The sequence below is a fragment of the Callionymus lyra genome, chromosome 1 (genome assembly GCF_982586985.1).
Source record: "Callionymus lyra chromosome 1, fCalLyr1.hap1.1, whole genome shotgun sequence".
NCBI lineage: Eukaryota > Metazoa > Chordata > Actinopteri > Syngnathiformes > Callionymidae > Callionymus > Callionymus lyra.
This window is the reverse complement of record NC_141818.1, coordinates 36,853,604-36,874,485: the sequence shown is the minus strand read 5'-3', so window position 1 is coordinate 36,874,485 and position 20,882 is coordinate 36,853,604. Positions and strand designations below refer to the sequence as shown.

The 20,882-nt window shown below is 36.7% G+C and overlaps 3 protein-coding genes across 6 annotated transcripts in view; all 3 read right to left on the bottom strand.

Moving 5' to 3' along the window:
• The window catches only part of gprc5bb (G protein-coupled receptor, class C, group 5, member Bb), a 6,396-nt gene extending 5,400 nt beyond the window's left edge, over positions 1 to 996 (bottom strand). Inside the window, exons 1-2 of the mRNA XM_087805806.1 lie at positions 675 to 996; positions 1 to 414 (exon numbers count right to left, since the gene is read on the bottom strand). The exon at positions 1 to 414 is cut by the window's left edge and continues 685 nt beyond it. Of these exons, the coding sequence (XP_087661932.1) occupies positions 1 to 414 (414 nt within the window). The 5' untranslated portion in view covers positions 675 to 996. The remainder of the gene's footprint in view (positions 415 to 674) is intronic.
• A 6,640-nt stretch (positions 997 to 7,636) lies between these two features.
• Positions 7,637 to 8,711, bottom strand: LOC148089333 (cell death-inducing p53-target protein 1 homolog). 3 transcript variants are annotated; one of them, XR_015710500.1, is made up of 4 exons: positions 8,620 to 8,711; positions 8,373 to 8,430; positions 8,198 to 8,251; positions 7,637 to 8,140 (listed from the first exon to the last, which is right to left on the bottom strand). XR_015710500.1 is itself a non-coding variant. In XM_087783554.1 (4 exons), the coding sequence occupies exons 1-4, from the start codon at positions 8,521 to 8,523 to the stop codon at positions 7,833 to 7,835; spliced, it is 438 nt and encodes a 145-aa protein (XP_087639680.1). In that variant the 5' UTR covers positions 8,524 to 8,626; the 3' UTR covers positions 7,637 to 7,832. The 3 variants fall into 3 exon arrangements, 1 of the variants encoding a protein (XP_087639680.1); XR_015710501.1 differs by lacking the exon at positions 8,620 to 8,711 and adding an exon at positions 8,500 to 8,529; XM_087783554.1 differs by having other exon boundaries at positions 7,637 to 7,938; positions 8,002 to 8,251; positions 8,500 to 8,626.
• Positions 8,712 to 11,567: 2,856 nt separating this feature from the next.
• On the bottom strand, positions 11,568 to 15,306 carry LOC148089332 (LITAF domain-containing protein-like). Of its 2 annotated transcripts, XM_087805794.1 has the most exons (5): positions 15,256 to 15,306; positions 12,951 to 13,047; positions 12,834 to 12,887; positions 12,615 to 12,762; positions 11,568 to 11,920 (listed from the first exon to the last, which is right to left on the bottom strand). In XM_087805794.1, exons 2-5 carry the CDS (start codon positions 13,036 to 13,038, stop codon positions 11,815 to 11,817), a joined length of 396 nt encoding a protein of 131 aa, XP_087661920.1. In that variant the 5' UTR covers positions 13,039 to 13,047; positions 15,256 to 15,306; the 3' UTR covers positions 11,568 to 11,814. The 2 variants fall into 2 exon arrangements, with proteins under 2 accessions (XP_087661920.1, XP_087661912.1); XM_087805786.1 differs by having other exon boundaries at positions 12,834 to 13,047.
• Positions 15,307 to 20,882: the final 5,576 nt, after the last annotated feature.

The following is a 20,882-nucleotide window of genomic DNA, read 5'->3' as shown; positions in this document are numbered from 1 at the left end:
TCGTAGCCTGATACCCTGCACCAGTAGGCTGGAGAAACAAAGGGCGAAAAGGGGACCCCAGAAGGCCCTGCGGACAATACAGAGGGCTTGGTTTTTTCCAACTAGGAACACCAGAGATATAGGGAATATGCCAAGTAGAGTCCCCAAGAGGAGGAGCAGTGGCCCGAAGCCAGACAGTCTTGCTGGATCAGGTATTGAGCGAAGTTTGACCAGGAGTAGACCGGAAAGGACCAGGGAGACGAAGCCACCGCAACAGGCTACCGCTTCCAGAACGACCCCCCAGACGGAGTCCAGGTCACACAGTGCTCTGTAGGAAGGGTCCACGTCCTCCATGCATCCTCGCGGAGCAGACGGCTGGGATGAGCTGACCTCAGACAGCAGCAGGGGGAAGAGGATGACGACGCTGATATCCATCTTGAACACCACAGGAAAAATAGTGTTAATGCGAAGGCGAAAAATGTGTTGATACTCGCGTGAACACACAAAAACACCCGCAGCACAAAATAGAGCTGCCTAAACACCAGGCAATAGTTTCCATGGGAACCGGAAGCAGTGTGGGCAGAGTGTATGGCACACTGGGCTTTGAAAGGACAACTTGCAAAAAGCAGGGATGAGCCCAGAGAGACACATGTTCAGTATTTGAAGAGCTACTGCCGTTCTCAAGAAAAACTCACCTCGGGTAGATTGAAGCTGGCGAGCGGTGAGTCAGACCAGGCGTCTCATATTCAGCCCAGTTTTTCCAAGGCAAGAGTTTTACCCCCTTTCGCCTTTTTTTGGTGAAGTGCTATGTAAGTATGAAAGACGCTCCTGATGTCCCGCTGCTGCTCTGACACGTCCGGCTGCTCCGAGGAAGAAAAAAAAACAACACAGATATGATGCATTCCTTGATACTTCAACACCCACTCACTCAAATATATCTCCTCTCTGGCTAGTTGTGTGTTCCTTCCCTGTATCTATTCACTCCATCTGTGGGTCTGCGACTCTCTCACTCGGTATCCTGCTTGTTCTGCGGAGGTGTCAACAGATACAATCCCAGCTTCGCACTAGAGTCACCCACACATGCAGAGAATGAATCGGAGCTGCACCTGTCATTAGAAGCCAGGCTGCAGATGCAGAATGTGCGCTCAGCACTTCTCAAGCCAGCGTTACAGATGTTTGCTCGAATGTTCTCGGTGGGGCTCTTTTTGGTCAGTATGTTTATCTTAACCAATGAAATAAAACGTCAAAACTAGTGGCCTAAACCTAGACAATACTTCTTGTTGATAATAATAATAATAATAATAATAATAATAATAGCATTTTAATTATACTACAGTATGAAATAGATCATACAGAATAAACCAAGCAACTGTATATGATTGTCTGAGTGCCAGATACATGACGTCACACACCTTATAAACAGCGTTTTTAAATTAATACAAACATCTGAAATCATTCTGTTTATGATTGTTTACAAACTGAAAAAGAGTAAAAAAGAATATAAAGATAAGAGCGGTCGTCAGTATGGGCCACTGGCCACTGCTTCTCGCCATCCTACATCAGCTAAATATAACTCGGGTTAAGCGAAGCATAAGAATCTAAAGGGGGGACGTACAGTCATGGTGTATGTTGTGGAGATAATGCTGCACAATCACATGCCTGTGTGGCCTCGGACGCCTTACATAAGGGCCTAAGAGCATTGAGTCAAGAGACAAGTCCCTCTTTGTGTTTCCTCTGCTCACCAAGGCATCGTGTGGAGCCGCAACATGAGCCAGAAAAGTCATTGCTGCCAGTTATCGACTCGGATTTGAGAGATTTATCCAGAATACATCCCGGAGGATTGAGCAGACGAACACTTGTTTAGAGCCTGATTAATAACACATGTTAAGTAAGTAGACAGGACAGAACTGAGGATCGACCAGAATAATGTTTTCCCTCTAAAACAAGGGAGGAGCCACAAACGTAACGTTGACGTATATTTCTACACAGTGAGTCATTCTGCATGATGACGTGTTGCATAAAAATACTAGTTTAAACGATCATGAGTGTATAACTCATGAAAGATTCAACGTCACTGTAAATATACATCACCGCGCGTCATCAATCCCCCCGATTACAGCTGGCTGGAGGAGGAGGGAAGCCATTGTTACATCATAATGGGGCTCCCACTTGTAACCACTTGTTTGCCGAGATTTCAGACGGGGGAGAACTTTATAAAGTAATACGTTCAAAACATGTTCATGATGAGTCACTTACTGCATGTTGGAGAGCAAGACTTTAATATTTGAAACATGTGAGTTGTAAGTAAGTAAGTAAGTAAGTAATATTTATTTATATAGCGCTTTTCGAGACCAGGGTCACAAAGCGCTTTAACAATCAAAACAATACTCAAAAAAGTACATACTTTAAAGATCAAGATAAAACTGAGAACAACACAGGAGTTCGAGAAATTCAAGGAAAAGCCTGAACAAATAGAAACGTCTTAAGATGTTTCTTAAAGGAGTCAGTAGACTCCATCAAGCGCAAAGAGAGAGGAAGATCGTTCCAAAGCTTAGGAGCAACAGCCTGAAAAGATTTCTCTCCTCTGGTCCTGAGCCGTGTGCGTGGAACCATAAGTAGATTCTGATCCACAGACCTCAGAGCCCGAGCTGGGTTTTAATATTAGTTGCAATTTAATATATTTGCTATTTTTGGTTGTTAGATATGCTTTGTTGTATATGTTAGATTAAAATAAAATTATTATTTCATTAGCTACGTGGTAACTTCATAAAATTTCATTCATTTCAGATTCAGTTCAGTAAACTGAATTATATACTAGCTAGCCTAGCTTGTTGACAACAGTGCTAGCTGTAGTCAAGAGTAAAAAATACCCTTATTTATCACTTTATATCTTTGTATATTTAAAATTTCTGTTTACCTACATTAAAAGAGCAAACTTGTTATTCATATTCTTCATATTCCTTTTCTTGCCTCAATCGATGCCATTGGATAAATGAAACCTCACAATAAAATAAAAAAATCATATTCAAAGGCAAGTAACAAAAACAAGAAACAATGTCATCTAGTGGCAAAATGGCAGCTATGAAATGGCTATGCAGGAATATAAATAGTATCTTATCGATAAACATTACAATAACGACTGTACGGCGACGAACAGAATCAACATAATAAATCAGTGCATATGAATCCAAATTAGACACTTTAAAAAAAGAACATTTTTTTATTTCCAGATTGCCTCAAGTGTGATTATTAACATGCATTAACGTCATCAGCTGTCAAATGTGAAAAAAAAATAACGTCGGAAATATGCAACAGCTTGACTCGATTCTCAGAAGAGGATGACAAACCAGTTCTGTTGCTGTTCCCGTAAAAAAAAAAAAAAAAAAAAAAATATTTCCCTGATGTCACATGATTTGAAAAACGAGAGCCTGAGGGGCAACTCATGCAAGCACAGAGAGAATTTCTGTCTGTCTGTCAATAATAATATACAACAAAGGACACAAAACATATAAAACATATAAAACTTGGAAGCTTGCGAACCAATTTTATTTATAAAAAATAATGGCTGTATTTGTTAAATAAATTGACAACAATAACGTTTTTAAAAAGTGTACTTTGCCTAATGATCTGTCAGACATTTCTATTTTATTTTGTGGCTTACTTCCAGGACTGAGATGTTGTCATTGTTTCCCCCAAGAAACATCCAACCTGTCATGTCCCATGAATCATTAAAAAAAACAAAAAACAGTGCAAGTAACGTAGCTCATGCTAGCCAGTGTCACAACAAGGCCGTCGATGGACATGCAGGACTGTATGACAGTGTGGGCAGGAATGTTCTATGTCCTTGCACGAGTTCACGAAGAGCGGGATGAGACAAAACGGCCACAGCCTGTGACGGCGAGGGAAAAGTTAGGTCCAGCAAAAGATAACTCAGAAGTTTCCATGTTACTTACAAAAATATCACCATTAAGCCAAACGCCAGCCATGCCCGTTTTCCTCTTTTGTACACAAGATCGGAGCAGATTCTCTTGTTGCAGTAAGAGCACCACATATAGTCTGGAGAAGTTGTTGGGTCAGCGATGCAAGCGTCACGTGTGGCTGTTCAAGGACAGAGTAAAAAAGGGCAAGAATCATGTGACAAAAAAAAAGAAGCGCTGAGCTAGAAGTGTTCCCTGAGGAACACCAACACTACTCACCGTATGCATCGTCAGTAGAGGGTCCAAAACTCGTCATTCTTAAACCACAGTTTCTATCTTTAGATGTTCAGTAGCTGGCACAAAGAGACCAGAAAATTATACGCATCCACTTTATTAAAAGATGAGCTACGCTAACAGGCTAATGCTAATAAATTAATCCTGTTGTGATGAGATAACATCTTAAATGACCTGTTGGTTTGATTGAAACTGTTCTCTTGTCTCAGACAGATTTGTTTTTCGAGCCACCGGGTCACCTTGACCCAGAGATTACACAAGGGTTAATGCTCAAATAGCAGTGGGTATATTTATTTAAAATCTAACTGTTAAAGGCAGCGAGAAGTATATTAGCTTCATCAATAAAATGTTATTTTCCTTGTATCACGTTTTGAGATATATCTGTTAAATCTGACATTGACTGAAATATATAGACTTGTTACCAAAAGCACAGACTTGTGAAAATATTGATGCATTACATTATAACTTTTAAATAAAAAAAAACGTACCTGCATTGCGAGGAAAAGTGGCTTTGTTGTGTTTCCTTGTGTAAGACAAGACTGATAAAGGAGGAAAGACTTCTGTGTAGCAGGTCTAATAAAACATGAAGAAAACTCCCCTTCTTGCATGACAACGTGTTTGATGAAGATGATGATTCAACAACTGATCCGTGGTTCAAAAACGGTTGAAAACGGGGAGTTTTTCGTGGCTTATCGGACTGGAAATCACCAGCTGTGTTCATTGTTCTGAGGCGACATAGTATTGTCAGCTGGTTGAAAACCTGCTGATAAACCAGCATATTTTCATTCTTTTGACACCACGTAAACGCAGAGCTAGGTTTTGATAGGGTCAGGTTTCAATAGAAGGCAAGATCTCACTGTAAATGAAACAAGTGTTAATAATTAGGACCAGGGCAACATTTTTATATGACGATTTATTTTAATTTATTATATAGTTTTTTTCTGCATATACGTTCTTTTGTCCTCTAAGCAAGTTGTTTAAAAATAACATATTTCAAAACATTGTTTTGCTGGTTGCAGTAAATAACTAAGAATTAAAATGATAATGTTTAGTCAAATTATTCAAAATATTTCTTACACCAAACATCATATGACCTGTATATTAATCCAAAAAACCCCATTCAATTTGTAAAAATATAATGACCAGGTGCATTAAAGCAACAGTCTCAGCTAATGGTCAACAGAATATCGATACTCATAAATATCATGAAACTGTGTCGATACTGTATGGCAGCTGAAGGAAAAATCCCTTGAGATGACTGAGGACGAGAGGATACGGTCGACTCCAGCGGCTTTTAAAGCTGATGTTTGGACATATTTACAAACAAATGAAAGCAGTTAAGACTTGGTGAAGAGTTTGTAAATTCTGCATCACCACGAAAGCTGAGTCCACAATGATGTAAAAATGGCTTCACTCCTCCTCCAGCCAGCTGTAATCACGCCTCGCTTTGTTTATACAACGAGTCCCTTGGAGTTGGAGACTCGCTGTGAAAAAACCTTGATTCTTGACCAATCACAGAGTGGTTGGTTAATTTTTTACAATCACAAAAAAATACATTTCTTTGTAATATGAATTATTAATTGCATTAGAGATGCATGAAAACAAAGAATGACAACACTTGTGTGTGAGGTTTAAGTTGCATGAGAAAGCTTCATGAATAAAGATTGATGTTTAAAGAACAGTAAACCACATTCTTCTGAAACTGCCTTCACTTCCCAGCATATTCTTCTTCTGTCAAGATTTAAAAACACGCAGATAATCAGATCATCCTGTAGATCTTGTTTATCCTCATTTTTTAAGATTGCCAGGAAACCTCCAAACGCACGATAACCTATTAAAGATAGTTTATTCACTCAGATCTTCATAATGTTGACTTTTGTGGATATACTGGTATAGAATTTTAAAAAGGTGAGAAATGAGCAGCAATTTATTGTTTGAGATATGTATAAAAGCTTCAACCCTGCTCACTCCTAACCTATCTAAGAGACCATTTATTTGATGTTGTCAAATTTTCGTTAAAAAATTGTTCTACTGAGTACCACATTAAACTAAAATAGCAATTTGTTTACCTGCTTCTGCAACAGTTTTCTCTTCCCTCAGGTGTCCACAGAAAATAAAAAAATAAAAGGGGTGGAGTTGACATGTTACTGTCAATCAAACCTGACTGTAATCAAGAATTAAGAAGAGAGTTTATCACGTGATGTCAAGTTACTTTTGGAGAAATACCAGCAACAATAAAGTATTCTGACCTACACTGATGAGGATATCAGAAAACTTTTTTTTCATGCGTTGTAAACACAACACAGGAATTTGTTGTGGTGGCATTATAGAATATAGAAATTAAATGGTAAGAATTAAATAATCAGAGATAATTTAAATTTAAAAAAAACAACTCAATATGACATAAAGATATTGTCTTATTGATATTGATATTTTATTCAAAAAAATTAAATCTAAAAAACGTGTTTTTTTGTATAAGTATGTATATATTTACAAGTACATATAATTAAATCATCAAGACAAAAATGTCTCAACTATAATAAATTCCTAAACAATAAAATAAAAGAACAAATAGACAAATGACAGAAATCTAAAGATAGAGAACATTTGCCCCCAAACTCGAAGAACAAGAATTACAAAGTCTAATAATAGCACGAGGAATGAATGAGTACCTGAGTCTATTAGTGTTGCATCATGGGAGGAGCATTCGTGCAGTCCATCCAAGTGTTGTTGCAAAACAGACATTTTGATAAAAATAAGAAACAGAATCAAAAGCTTCTCTTTTAAATAAAGCACAGAAATCTGTTGGTTTTTGTGTGTGTGTTCTGGTTAATATCGCGTGTGTCAGAAACCAGATCAATCCCGGCATCAATTCATTTAATGCAGGTTATCACAAGCTGGGACTTGAACCCACAACCTCCTTGTCCCTCGCACCACAGTAGCATGAAATATACTACTATACAGCAGTATTACAGCATTGACGGAAGATTATTGGTATAATGATGAACATTATACTACATTTAAATGTATATGATATCAAATATATTGAAAATAAAAATTGTATTTTCTTACTATTAGAATACCACATTTTTAATTCATTTGGAGAATTTTCAATTTTTTTTTATTTGATAAAAAAAATAAAAATAGAAAAAACAATTCAACCTTCAAATATAATAATCTTAAATGTTAAATGTTAAACATTATGTCATGATGAGGGACTTACTTCATCTTGGAGAGGAAGACTTCAACATTTGAAACATGTGGGTGAGTCGGAGAGTTGGAGTTTGACATTAATTAACCTTTGTGGATGGAAACACAACTTGATATATTTAGACATAAATTAAGAAAATAAATGTTTACTATCTCATAGCAAAGCAGATAAAAATAATTTGCTGTCCTTGGATTCAAATCGAAGTCTTAATATATTTTGTACAAAGGACACATAATGCACAAAGGGTTTTCTTTATTACAAAAGCCAAGTAGACAAAGTTTTTAGGCTGAAAACCAATAACATACACAGGTTCTATTCTTATACAAACATGAGGCATGATATTGAGACAAAATCAAAACAAAACTCTTCTTTAAATACAAAAGGTTTGGGATCTAAAACAACACTTTCGTTTTGGATTCACATCTTTTTTTTTACATTCGTCTGTAGAGGTGTATGAGTCTTCCACACTGGAAACAGCGGTGCTCCACATCTCTCCAGGAGGGCACCAAGAATGGGATCCAGGCAAAACAAAAGAGACTGGTGACAAAAACGGATGGTAAATGGTTGATCCGGAAGGTTGCGGTGTACAAAATGACTAACCCAATGGCTGCAAGCAAAATACAAATATACCACTGGTAACCTCCAGTGATTTTTTTGACAGTGGTGACCACAGTAGCTTTGCAGTAGAGACAGTACATTTCTCCAGGAACTTCAGTTGGCAACGGCCGGACCTGAGCCACTGAAAACAAACGCTTGTTGAACACACACTGGTGAGAACGACTTTTCACAACTCTACCGGGTTCTGAAGCATGAGTCTCTATCACGAAGTTGTCATAAATATGCGTTGATGCTGCAGGGAAGAGAAAAGTACAGTATTTATGATATGATATATATCATTAATAATGTTCAGCGACAGCTTTATAAAACCTGCAACTTACTTGACCATGAAATAGTTCACGAACAAAACTTACAGTTGGATAAGTCGGCTGGTGAGCTGCTTCCTTTTGGCCTGGGTTCCATGTTGTGAGCCTTTTAAAAGAAAGAGTGTTTGAGGCTGGAGAGTATTAAATTGTTGAAAAACTGACACTTGTTTTTTACATCTTTTGTGCTTGTTCTCGCCATAGTGCCACACAATAAGGACGCAGGTTGTCTCAAGCTGGAATGAACCTATAACTTTGAACTAGTTTCTAAAGCGAGTCAGACAATGGAGCTGCTTACCTGGATCGTGGAAAGATAGTTCCTGCCATGAGGTTGAATGACTTGTGTATAAACCTCAAAGACAAAAATGACATGCACGCAACAGACCGCCCACAGGAGGGACTGTCTCTTTCTGTCAAGTGTAGAACCTGCTTGTTACCCGCAGCCCTTCAAGTGAAACTAAAACAATAATAATGTCCTGATACTCACCCTTTAAGAAGATATTTAAAAACGTTTATTGAGATTGCATTTATGGACATATGTTTATTTTTTATTTGGCTGTGATGATTATTGAAGCGCTTTGTGACCCTGGTCTAGAAAAGCGCTTTATAAATAAAAATTACTGACTTACTATTATGAGCGATCTACGTGACATTTGTCAACACTAATCGCGATCCTGCAGAGGTGACGTCACACACGCTAATAAAAAAGGAGTTTAGGGTGTAAAAACACACATGGACAAAGTCATGTTCCAGTTCTTGGTTGAACCTTCAATTTATTTAACTTAATGCATTTATGTTGCCACATTACAGCAGCTTCATCAAATCTTCATTTATATTTATAAATGATCGTGATCTGAACATCATAATTTTGGTCTGCAGCCAGAGTGACCTCCCATTGATCAACAAGCAAGCTGGATGAGGATGGAGTGCTGCAGGTCACAGGTAGAACCATAATGATAGCCTCTCCCAAACCGGAAGTAACTGCAGGAAGCACTTTGAGAAACGCCCTTAAAATTAATTGTGGATAGATGAAATCTGAAGAACCTCCAAAAGTTTCAGATCATTTAAAACAATAATGGCTGAGTTATGGAGCATCAACGTCCAGATTTCTCTAAGTTTCCAATGATGCTATGGGGCACAGGAAGTCCGTAGCAACATCAAACCAGCACAGTTCAGCTCAAAATGGAGTCTAGAATAACATATTTAAATATCAGCTCTGAAGTCCAAGTAGAAAAAAAGTCCAGTTCTGTCAGATCAGGTCTAGTTATTCTGTTACACTCAGAGACCATCTTGACAGAAGAATGACAACCTCCCACTCATTTTTAGACTGATGGAAACCAAATTTCTCACACCAATAGAAGCAGATTATCTGAATGTGTCATATAAATATCAGCCTGCTCACTTTACAAAGGCCTAGATGCCTCTTGAAGTTAGATAATTAAGCCTTTAATGTAGCACAGGCCACTATAAACAAATAAATCATTTCATTAACCACGTTAGTCGTTCAGTATTTGTTGTTGTTGGTGTGTGTAGTTTTCTGATAGTATAACAGCAGTCTTGAGTCACATATTAATAACATAAATATGTACATTTTAAATTCAAACATGTACTGTGGGTCTCACAAAGCTTTTAGACGTGTTGTTTTTATTTCATAGTTTGAGTCTAATTTACAAAATGGCTCTTCAGTTGCTATTTTAAACAATGATGATGGTTATGTTTAAAAAAACAACAACAACAAAAAAACATGTTCATCAACAATAAATTACTGATTACTAAATCAATTTTTTACTGCTCACCCATATCACGTGGAATGGCGCCTGCTATTATAAAAGTTAGACAACTATTTTGTTGTTTGAGTTTTAACCAAAGTTATAATGCAAAGTTAGCTGATGTCACTTGAGAGAGCATATAGACATATATACATATATATAGACATATATACATATGTCACAATATACTGTATGTCACTTGGGAGAGCAACAATCAACAGTGTGTGTTTCTTCATGTCATTTGAATGGATGTGTCTTGATATTGAGTTGGTATGTTTGTAGAATGTCGGTTTTGATGGTAACACGTCTTTATTCTGTCTGCTTATGTTTTATTAAACACAACTTTTTGATCTACTAACACTCCACACATATACCAATAACAACACTGACACCTAGTGGTAACAAAACATCACTGCTTGTCACAATATTGACTCGGTAAAGGTTTATCTACAAATCGCTTATAATTTGTGTTTTGTAACACCCCCTAATAAAATTATATTAATAAAAACGTCGTCAGTTTACATTTGTGATTCCTGGAATGCGATCTGATCAGTGAATCCACACATACTATTTTTTTTTCTCTGGGATATTGACTGAGGCGGCCATGTTTGTAAACTTTATCTAAATATATCCGAAAGAGTTGAATTATTTAAAGACTGTGTAGGTGTTAAGCTACCCTACACGTGTGAGAGACTACAGCACGTAACATGAAAAATATATGTACCTTAAAAGCAACGACCTGTTGCTGCCAGTTGCTTCAGAGCAGAGGTCAATAAAATATCAAACACACACATAGTGATACCATTGAATATCGTGAAATGTGTAGTTTTTTTTTCCCCTCATGTTTTATTTTCATCATAGTAGTATTATGGTTAATATTTCAATAAAGTATTTATTTTTTTATTTTTTTATTTATTTACAATTAACAAGGCGACGGCTGAGGACAAGAGGATACAGATGACTCTTACTACCTTTAAAGCTGATCTTTGTAAGTATTTTGGTTTCAATGCGGTCTGTAAATTCCGGAAGTCAACTACTTGACAATACTAGAAATATATATTTGTTACTACAGTATCACAATATATTAAAAGTATATATTGATGCCCCTGTATCGTGATACTTATCGATTCTCGTCAAAACAAAACTCTAATACAGTGAAGAAAATAAATATTTGAACACCCTGCTATTTTGCAAGTTCTCCCACTTAGAAATCATGGAGGGGTCTGAAATCAAAATCTATGATTTTTTTAAACAATTTATTCATGTGATACAGCTGAAAATAAGTATTTGAGCAGCAGCAGCTCTGGCCTGGTTAAACCACAACACGATGGTCCAATACCGAGTTAGTAAGTTACTCATTATTGCTCATTTACAGGCTTTTTTACTCCTCAAATAAGTATGTGTGGATTGGTCTTTACATACCAATCCACACATACTTATTTGAGGAGTAAAGCTCATTCTTCAAAATCAAACATACTTTTGTTGCACGTTTTTTTGGTTGCTTTATTTACTTCTTACAATATGATTTCACATTTAATCAACTTTTAAAAATACTTAATTACAAATGTACATCTTGTGATTCTACAAGTCATCATGTGTGAAGTGGATTTATCGACACATGTGTCCGCCGGTGGCCAGATCCTTTGTGTTTGCGTAGAGGTTTTTGCTTGCAATGCAAATATTAGCTCAGCGCGTGAAGCGCTAGCATTAGCTCCACACAGTGGTCATAGTTGCTTGTAGACGTGCAGGACTCTGTGACAATTGGGACAGGTGTGCTCCACGTCCTTGCAGGCGTCCACACAGAAGGGGATCAAGCAGCAGGGCCAGCATCTATAAATGAAATATGTATTTCAATTTAAATCCAATATAAAACTGTTGGTGTAATGCTAGCACCAGACGATACCGTTGTTTTGGAATCTACCATAACACTTGAGTTATCTCAGGGTCATGGTGACCCATAGGCCGAAAAAACAATTTTTTATTTATTTTTTCAATCTCTTTTGTCGTCTCAGGGTCACAACGTCCCAGACTTCCATGAATACATATACAATGGTGGAGGTCGTTAGACACACACAAGGGATATAAAGGTTACGTTTGTTTTCGGGCCTTCGGGTCACCTTGACCCAGAGATAGTACAAGTGATAATGGATTGACACGCCTGTGCTCCTACGTCGACATGTGATCGTCTGAAATTTTCGATGAAGTAGCAACCTATTTATATTGAATTCAAAAAACAACCAAACAAAAAAAATATATAATTCATTACACTATTTTTCAATCATTGTAACTAAAAGATCAAACTGTATATGTAAATAAATAGGGGAAATTGATATATTAAATTAAGAAAAATGTAACCTTTCGATATAGAAATGATTGAATTCATTTATTCAATTAAAAACGAATTGAACCATTTAATATTATTATTTAAAAAAAATTCAATGCTTTGAAAAATCAACAAAATTTCAATGGAAAAGTTAAATATTCATTAGTGGAGGAGCAGCTTTACTGTCACGTATGGACTCACAAGAAGATCCCCAGGAGGATGCAGATCAGCCACGTCAACATGCCGTTGACGTGGCGTGTGTTGGTGATCACTGAGCTTTGACAGTGAGGACAGAGCATCGGCGCAGAAGCGTCGGTCGGCAGCGGCTGAACCATCACCACCTGTTGGGCTTTGAGACCAAGAACAGGATCAATCGGCTGCTCGTGGAAATCGTTGGAGGGTTCGACGGTAGAGACTCACTGGTTGTGATCACCTGAGGTTGAGGCACCACGTAGTTGTAGGTGGGCTGCGGGACTGAATGTGGAGGAGATGTAAATACACAATTCAAAAGTGACCCGTCTTTGATTCCCTCAGTACCTTGAGCCTGATATTGTCCCACGTTGTAGTTCATCGGTGGTCCGGGGTAAGGTGGCGCTGCTTCTGGCATTCCCTTATTGATCTCCATTGTGCTAATCTAAGAACAAAGAACACATTTCGAAACAATGTTTCACTCACACAATGTGTTATCATTATTATTAGTGCCCATACACAAAGATAAAAAAAACAATCCATTCTTAATTACTAAAAAAAAAAAAGGTCAAAGGAGTGTTAACCCATTCATCCAATGAGATAAATTGAAATAAGATTATTTTTATTTGTCTGAAACTGGGTTTGTTACAGCATGAACATAAATACAAATCACTTCAAATATACAGTAATAAACCCAATAACAGTAAAACAATAATAAAAACTGTTTTTTTACATTTTAAAAACGAATTCAGAAAGGCAATATTACTTTCAGTTAATATTCATTAAATAAATAGACTGGCTTAATGTGTGTAGATGTATTAAATGTATTTTTAATTGATAATTACGTAGTATTTATTTGATTTTTGTGTACTGCAAATTTTTGTCATTATTGCATTTTTCTACTATTACATACACAAATTTGGTCAAATCGATGAACTGAAGAACAACATCTCACACACAGTAATTCAGCCCCAAAATAATGCTGACAGAACGTAACTCAAAAAAGTATTTTCATCATATTAGATAAAAACCAAAATAATTCCCATCCCTGCTCTTTTGGAGTAAAGTCAAAATCATTTGTACACTCATGTGCACTATATCTAAAAAAAACATTTTTAAGCCATTCATCAATTTATTTAAGAGACGTATTGGTCTGATACAATTATTAAAAATAAAATAAATTAAAAAAGTTTTTGAATACTAGTCTACGAATTTTTGTGATTAAAGCGCTGCCTTAAGTTACACCTAGTTACTACTTCTTTTATTTAGAGTAATCGTTTTGTGTTGTACAATTTCCGCAAGTATTAGTTTTGGGAAGAATATCTTGGTTGACTCAAAATGTAAATTTAGCCGTAGGCTTGCATGTAAGTTTTCAATAGTCAAGTTTTTAAAACTAAATCTTTATACTTGTCCTTCAACAGGTTGTTTTGTTCTTTACTCAGATCATAGTTGAAATAATCACGTCATATCGCCCCCCTTTTCTGAAGCATTTTTTATTTTGGTTATGGATTCATTTTCCCTTTTGAAAAAATCCCAGTTTTTTAACATTAACATTAAACAACAGTGGATACAATGATTTGCGATTCTTTATCTGTACATGAAGTCACTAAGCCCCACGTTAAGGGTGTATTAGTCTTAAATGCTTTCATTTATTTTAAACCAAAATAGGTCAAAAATATCCACTGTATCCTCTTGTCCTCAGTCATCACCAGAGACTCCATTTTTCCTCTGGCAGTAACGACTGCCACTAGCTAGTGACCAGAAATTGAATTGCAATACAAAAATAAATATTTGGATGTTAATTGTAAATTGTAAAAAAAATGTAACCAAAATTTGATACAGTGCTGTTTAATTTTAAAATAAATGCCATGTTTGTGTGTGTCATTATTTCCTTCCTTCCTCATGCACGTCGTCACACACAATTGTAACCCTGAGTAACAAAAAACCTATCCCTGCTAGATACACATTGTTTGTGAAGCAAATATTCACCGTCCGTACAAACTTGTAGATCCGGTTGTCGACGATGCATTTTTGATATGCGTGTTGATTCAACGCATCTTGTCCGACAACATTTTTTCATTGTGTTTGGGTTTCAACGTCAGAAGCAGGTTTTGACCTCGCAAGTACATGTTCTTACACAAAAAGCTGTCCACCAGTGAGTGAGTGAAAGAGCTCTAGTGATTGTGTCCTGGATCGATCCGTCATCTGGATCATTACAAATGCATTAACGCGTTTGATTATTTATTGAATTGAATTTTAAAAACCGAGGTGTGTCTGGCGTGACGTCAGGGAGCTGACGCTCAGACCTTGAGTTGTAAACTGTGTTAACACAAGCAAATGGATGTTTTTCAGAACACAATTATCGCAGACAAATTCAACCAACACACAAACAAGAGGCTTTTTATCAATAACATGTAATACCTTATATATGATGAATGACATTCATTAAATCTAGAACTAATAGTTGGACGTACAAATAAAGTTTTTTAAGCTCCACCAGAGCCACCATTTGTACATTATCAAGATGAGGAAGTATTTATTCAAAGACATATTTTCTACTCATCAGTGGATCCACAAAAACTTTATATTTCGATGTAAACGAACAACATACGCCAGTGGGATCTTTAATCTGTTTAAACAAGAGGCAGCTTACCTGGAGGTGGAGTGGTGTGGTTGCCACTGGTTAGATGACACTTCCTCTTTCTCAGCAGCTAAATATGAACTTTGGTCAGTGGGCGGGCCACAAGCAGGAACAAATCAGGTTACAAAATAAAGAAGTTGAATTTGAGCTTTTCCTTAAACAAGCTGTCGATATCAGCAGTGACACTGATCAAAATGTACAGTAGAATTTGTCAACTTCGGATTTAATTACATCAATCTCAGTGAAGAAAAACAAAGAAATCAAAAAGAAAATTATATATGACTTGACTCTTAGGATGCATTGAATTGGATCCAGCACTGAGATAGAGCACACCTCTGCCAAGGAGTTAATTTCAATGACTACCCAGAAGACAAAGAAACAAATAAAAAATTAGTGTTATCAAGATTTGGCTCCGGCAGCAAATTAATATACAAATAAACAAAGTCTTCCGTCATGTAAGAGAACAAAAACAACACAGTCACATTAAGGTAAGGTAAGGTAAGGTAAGGTAGAACTTTATTGATCCCTCAGGAGGTCTCCTTCGGGAAATTGTTTTTTTCCAATAGCCACAGCAAATACAGCAATTTTTCATAAAAAATAAATCAAAATAATATAAGAACAAAGAGAAAAAAGAGAAAGAACAAATTGATGCAATCTAAGTCTGAAGATAAAGAATATAGATCAAAGAAAAGGAAAAAAAACAAAGGATACAAAGATTAACATACTGTAGAACAGAACATCCAGATCAGAATTGTACAATTTAATAGCCCGAGGAATGAATGAGTCCTTGAGTCTATTTGTTTTGCACCTGGGAAGGAGCATTCGTGCATTAAATATGCTTCTCAGTAGTAGAAGTAGTACTTCAATGATCTGTTTGTATTTTGTGTTTTAATATCACCAGAGAAACTTAAATGTATTTAGAATGAATTGCAATCAAATAATTCTAGCTTGTTTTCACTTTCTTATTGTATAGGTTATTATTTTACATTGTTCCTTCTTTCTTTTTGCTCACATTATATACCGGCTCAATAACAAACGTTAAACCTCGCCGCTGAAATGTTCTGGCCTCTCCTATTATTCTCAAGTTTACCTTTATTCAACATAAATGCCAACATTATGTCTAGAATCGACAACACATGATTAAAAAATCCTGTGTGTGACCAGTTCTTTGTCTGTGCTTCTTAAAATAGGGACTCTATGGAGTCACGGCAGGTAGAAATGAGAGCGCAGCGGAAACACTGTTGCATAAGACGCCTTTTGTGCGTCACAACTTAAGTATTTGACCCTTGACTTTGTTCCTTTTATCCACTAGTTAAAGCTGACAAGTTTGAAAATCACTAATAAAATCACTTTTTCAGAGAGATTTTTTTTTCACGACGTGTGGATTTATTTGATGTTTAACCTGTAAATAGTCCTGTGATCCTTGCTGCTGTTATTGTTACTGCTGTTAATGTCTCCAGTGTGAGACCAATAAAAGTGTATCATATCTAATCTTATTTCTTGATTACTTGAAGCAAAACAGGACAATTGCTATTCAGAAGTTTTCCTACACGCAGGTTCGGTCAAGACATGAAGAAGAGCTGGTCTTTGACTAGATTTGTCTCCATGTATTTGATATTTCATCACGTTGATAATAATTCAACAAGGCTTTGTTCCCCAGTGTTTGTTTTGAAATATCAAGATATTTCATCAGCGATCATTTTAGGGTCTCTGGAACCATAATTCCACATCCAGGCAACGCTGCACTATTTGGGGAAATTATATTAAAATGAAACAAGATTGATAATAAGAAAAAAGTTTTTGAAAAGCTTGAATCGAGCAGCTACAGTATCTTCTTGTTACCGTGGTAACTGAGCCAAGCTTCACAGTTAAAGAGTATACTGAAGATAATCCCAGGAGTATTTGAAATACATTAGCAGAAGATGAGTTGTTTTTTTCTCCAACAAAGCCAGCAAAGGTTTTATCCTTTTTTATCCACATCCGGGGGGGGGGGGGGGTTAGATCAGGCAGTAAAATGCCTGATTTATGTAACACACCCTTTATTGTCGCTGTACTCCGTCCATTTAATGACAGACAAAGATAGATAGATAATAATAAACAGTGTGATAGGTCAGTAGACAGTATAGATAAGAGGTCTGAGATCTTTTATCATTCTGTTTCTCACACCGATGCTACCTAAACAGAGTCTGGTCCCTTTTTTTTTCACTAAACAAAGCAATTTTAATAAACCTTGCAAATGAGTCTAAGTGATGTGTGACTCTTGCGTCAGATCAAAGTTAACTAAGGACTGGTAGTTGTTGATTTTAAAAGTGCAGCCACTTACAAACAAACAACCCGGAAGAACCTGGCGTTGCCCGGAGATTTTGATAAGATACGAAACACCATCAACATATTATAAAGCCATGTAATTAAAGTGATAGTTCAGCCAATTTTCGTCTGGCGACTTGGGGTTGGGATTATTTTCAGAGTAATCGGTTCCTTTTTTTTTTCATTTTAATGTAGTGACTTGTGCGCAGAACCTTCGTCCAAAGAGAGTCCAAATACCGCCATACTGCTGGTCTGTAACATCCATCTTGTATTGAAGCTTCAACAAGAAAAAACCTTAAACAAATCTATATTTTAAGCTTGTTAGAGGCTGAAAGGCTAACATGCTAAACAAGCAGGAAGTACTCCGGGTAAATAGTAATAACGGATTACTAACCCCTTAAATTTGAACCATTTTATTGTACCTTTACCATGCTTTCAAAGATAATATAAATATCAATAAATTGTATAAATGGAAAAATGGCACGAGGTCTGCTAAAGGCTAAATAAAGGCCAAAACATTGGATGACTTTTAAAAGGATGTAACTTGCTTAATATTTGAAGTAATGAGCCTGTTATATTGTAGCAATCATAATAAAGGAATAGTTAGCACGTGGCCATTTTTCGCCTTTGCGTACAAATAAGGCCATACTCGAAAAATCTGTCTCAGTCCAGACACAGAGCAGTGAACGGCGGCCATTTTGAGCCCAATAAGAGTTCTGTGGCACCAATTAGGAGTTAAGTAACATCGTATGTTACATAAAAACACTAAAACTTAAGCTGAACAGGGAAAAAGAAGCTACTAGAACACATGTGATTAAACTGAATTAAGACCTGAATTGAGGTATAAATGTAAAGCAGGTCTAGTGATCTAATAAACGGAACCACAGGTGTAAAAAGAAGTTCAGGAGACATTAAAACAATCTAGTATTTATAAGTTGATGCTAACGAATTACTCCGACTTGTAGTATTTGAACCAAAATGTTCAGGAAGTAATGAGGTCTCACGTGGACATCCTTTCCTTTAAAAAGAAAAAATCACAAAACAGTACAATATGAAACTAAGGTCACTTAGTCAGGGCCCAAAAGTAAGTAAAGCAAAGGTTATTTGTAAAGCACCTTTCTAGACCAGGGTCACAAAGTGATTTAACAATCAAAAACAATACACAGTAACAGCACAAACATAAGCAAAGGTATGTTTTGACACCATCGCTCTAGTTTGTGTTGATCATGTCAACATAATCTTCAGCTTTTGCTTTCGGTTCGTAGCGTGTTTCAAGCCAAAAAGAATCTGGTTTGGCAGGTAAAATGAGGGCTGTAGAATATTTGAAGAGTAACTTTTGGGAAGGAGAACAGGCTTATACTTCCACCGAGGCAAAGTAAACACAGGGCTGTCACAAATTATTTTTCTGTCTCGGCTCAGCACACATTTGAATCCTCCTTTTGTACTTATTATTCGTTCAGATCTTGCAGAAATGACTTTGAGAAGTAGCTGGAATTGTAAAAGGAATTAAAGAATCTAATTAACTTGGGGGCAAATGGCTTCATGTCAACTTTAAAATAAAATGAAAGTTCATATTCTTCCGGAAATATAAAAGATTGTTGTGTTTTGCTTAAAGTGACGAGATTAGCGAGGAGGCATTTCATCGGGAGGAATCTCACCGTTATGTATTCAATGAAAGATTAATGTGGTCTTAAGAGCCTCTTCATTACCCTGCAGTGAAGCAAACATGACATTCAGTCTCTGCTCATTTTGAAGATGGGCTGTCATCTTGGACAACACACACACACACACACACACTCTGACACACAACACAATAATCACATTAAATGTAACTTCTGAAGCCTGTTTAACAATTCATTTTCTTTTAATGCTCGAAAAACAATATATTTCTTACAAATGAAATGATCTAATAAAAAAGACTGAACAAATGTGAGATTCGTACCTGAAGTCAATGACTAAGAAGGTTTAACATGCATTTTAAATTGAGTTAATGATGCCACATTTACTTTGACTTTCATATGGGTTGTCTTCTTTCTTCTACAGTCGTCTGAAATGACTGCAACAATAAAAGAGACTCAAGCCACAGTTCTCTCTTTTGTTCCGCCTGTGAAATCTCACAAAGGTGTCTAGGATTATTGGATTTTTCCCTCTTGCAGTTTAATCTTTTCTCAAATAGCATTCAGAGGTTTTCTTTTTCTCCTCTGGAAGGCTTTGACGAGAGAATCACATAGTCATTTTCTCCCCGATTGTCAATTCAAGGTAATTCCCGTTGTCGATACAAGCAGTCCATGTACGAAATGTAAATCGTGCACATGATTACCACACTTTTCATTCCAGGTGTTTTTTTCTTAACAAGGGGCTGAAACATGGCAGTACAATGACTAGATCAGAATAATTGCCAGCCTACTCTCTCTAGTTCAACACTGCAGAAAACTGACCAGAAACTGTTTCCTTCAACTGAGAAAAATCTCTAAACTTAGGAAAATGTTGTCACAACATGATCTGGAGCTTGTAATCCATGCGTTTGTTTCTTCTCGTCTGGACTATTGTAACAGTTTGTTTTCATGTCTTAACAAGAAGGATCTGTCTCGCCTGCAGTTGATACAAAACTCTGCAGCGAGAATTCTAACCTGCTCAAGTAGAAGAACTCACATTTCTCCGATCCTTAAAACTCTTCACTGGCTTCCAGTTTCTTTCAGGATCAACTTTAAAATTCTGGTTCTTACTTTCAGATCTATTCATTGTCAGGCTCCTCCTTCCATCACTGATCTGATCCAGCATTACACCCCAGCTCGGGCTCTGAGGTCTGTGGATCAGAATCTACTTATGGTTCCTCGCACACGGTTCAGGACCAGAGGAGAGAAATCTTTTCAGGCTGTTGCTCCTAAGCTTTTGAACGATCTTCCTCTCTCTTTGCGCTTGATGATCTACTGACTCCTTTAAGAAACATCTTAAAGATGTTTCTATTTGTTTAGGCTTTTCCTTGATTTTCTGGAACTCCTGTGTTGTTCTTAGCATTATCTTGATCTTTAAAGTATATACTTTTTTGAGTATTGTTTTGATTTTTAAAGCGCTTTGTGACCCTGGTCTGGAAAAGCGCAATATAAATAAATATTACTTACTTACTTACTTACTTACCTACCAGTATCTCCGTATCTTCAGCCAGATCGCTCACCTTCAACTTCAACTTGTCCGTGGCTGCAGTGAGAGTAGGTGCGTGACGGTTCAATTTACTTCTCGAAAACCTATATCTCTTTCCAGTTTCTCAGTTGTTTATTTGGTCAGTCTTTCCGTCCAATTACTGTAAATGACGCCTACACGTCCAGCAGCTG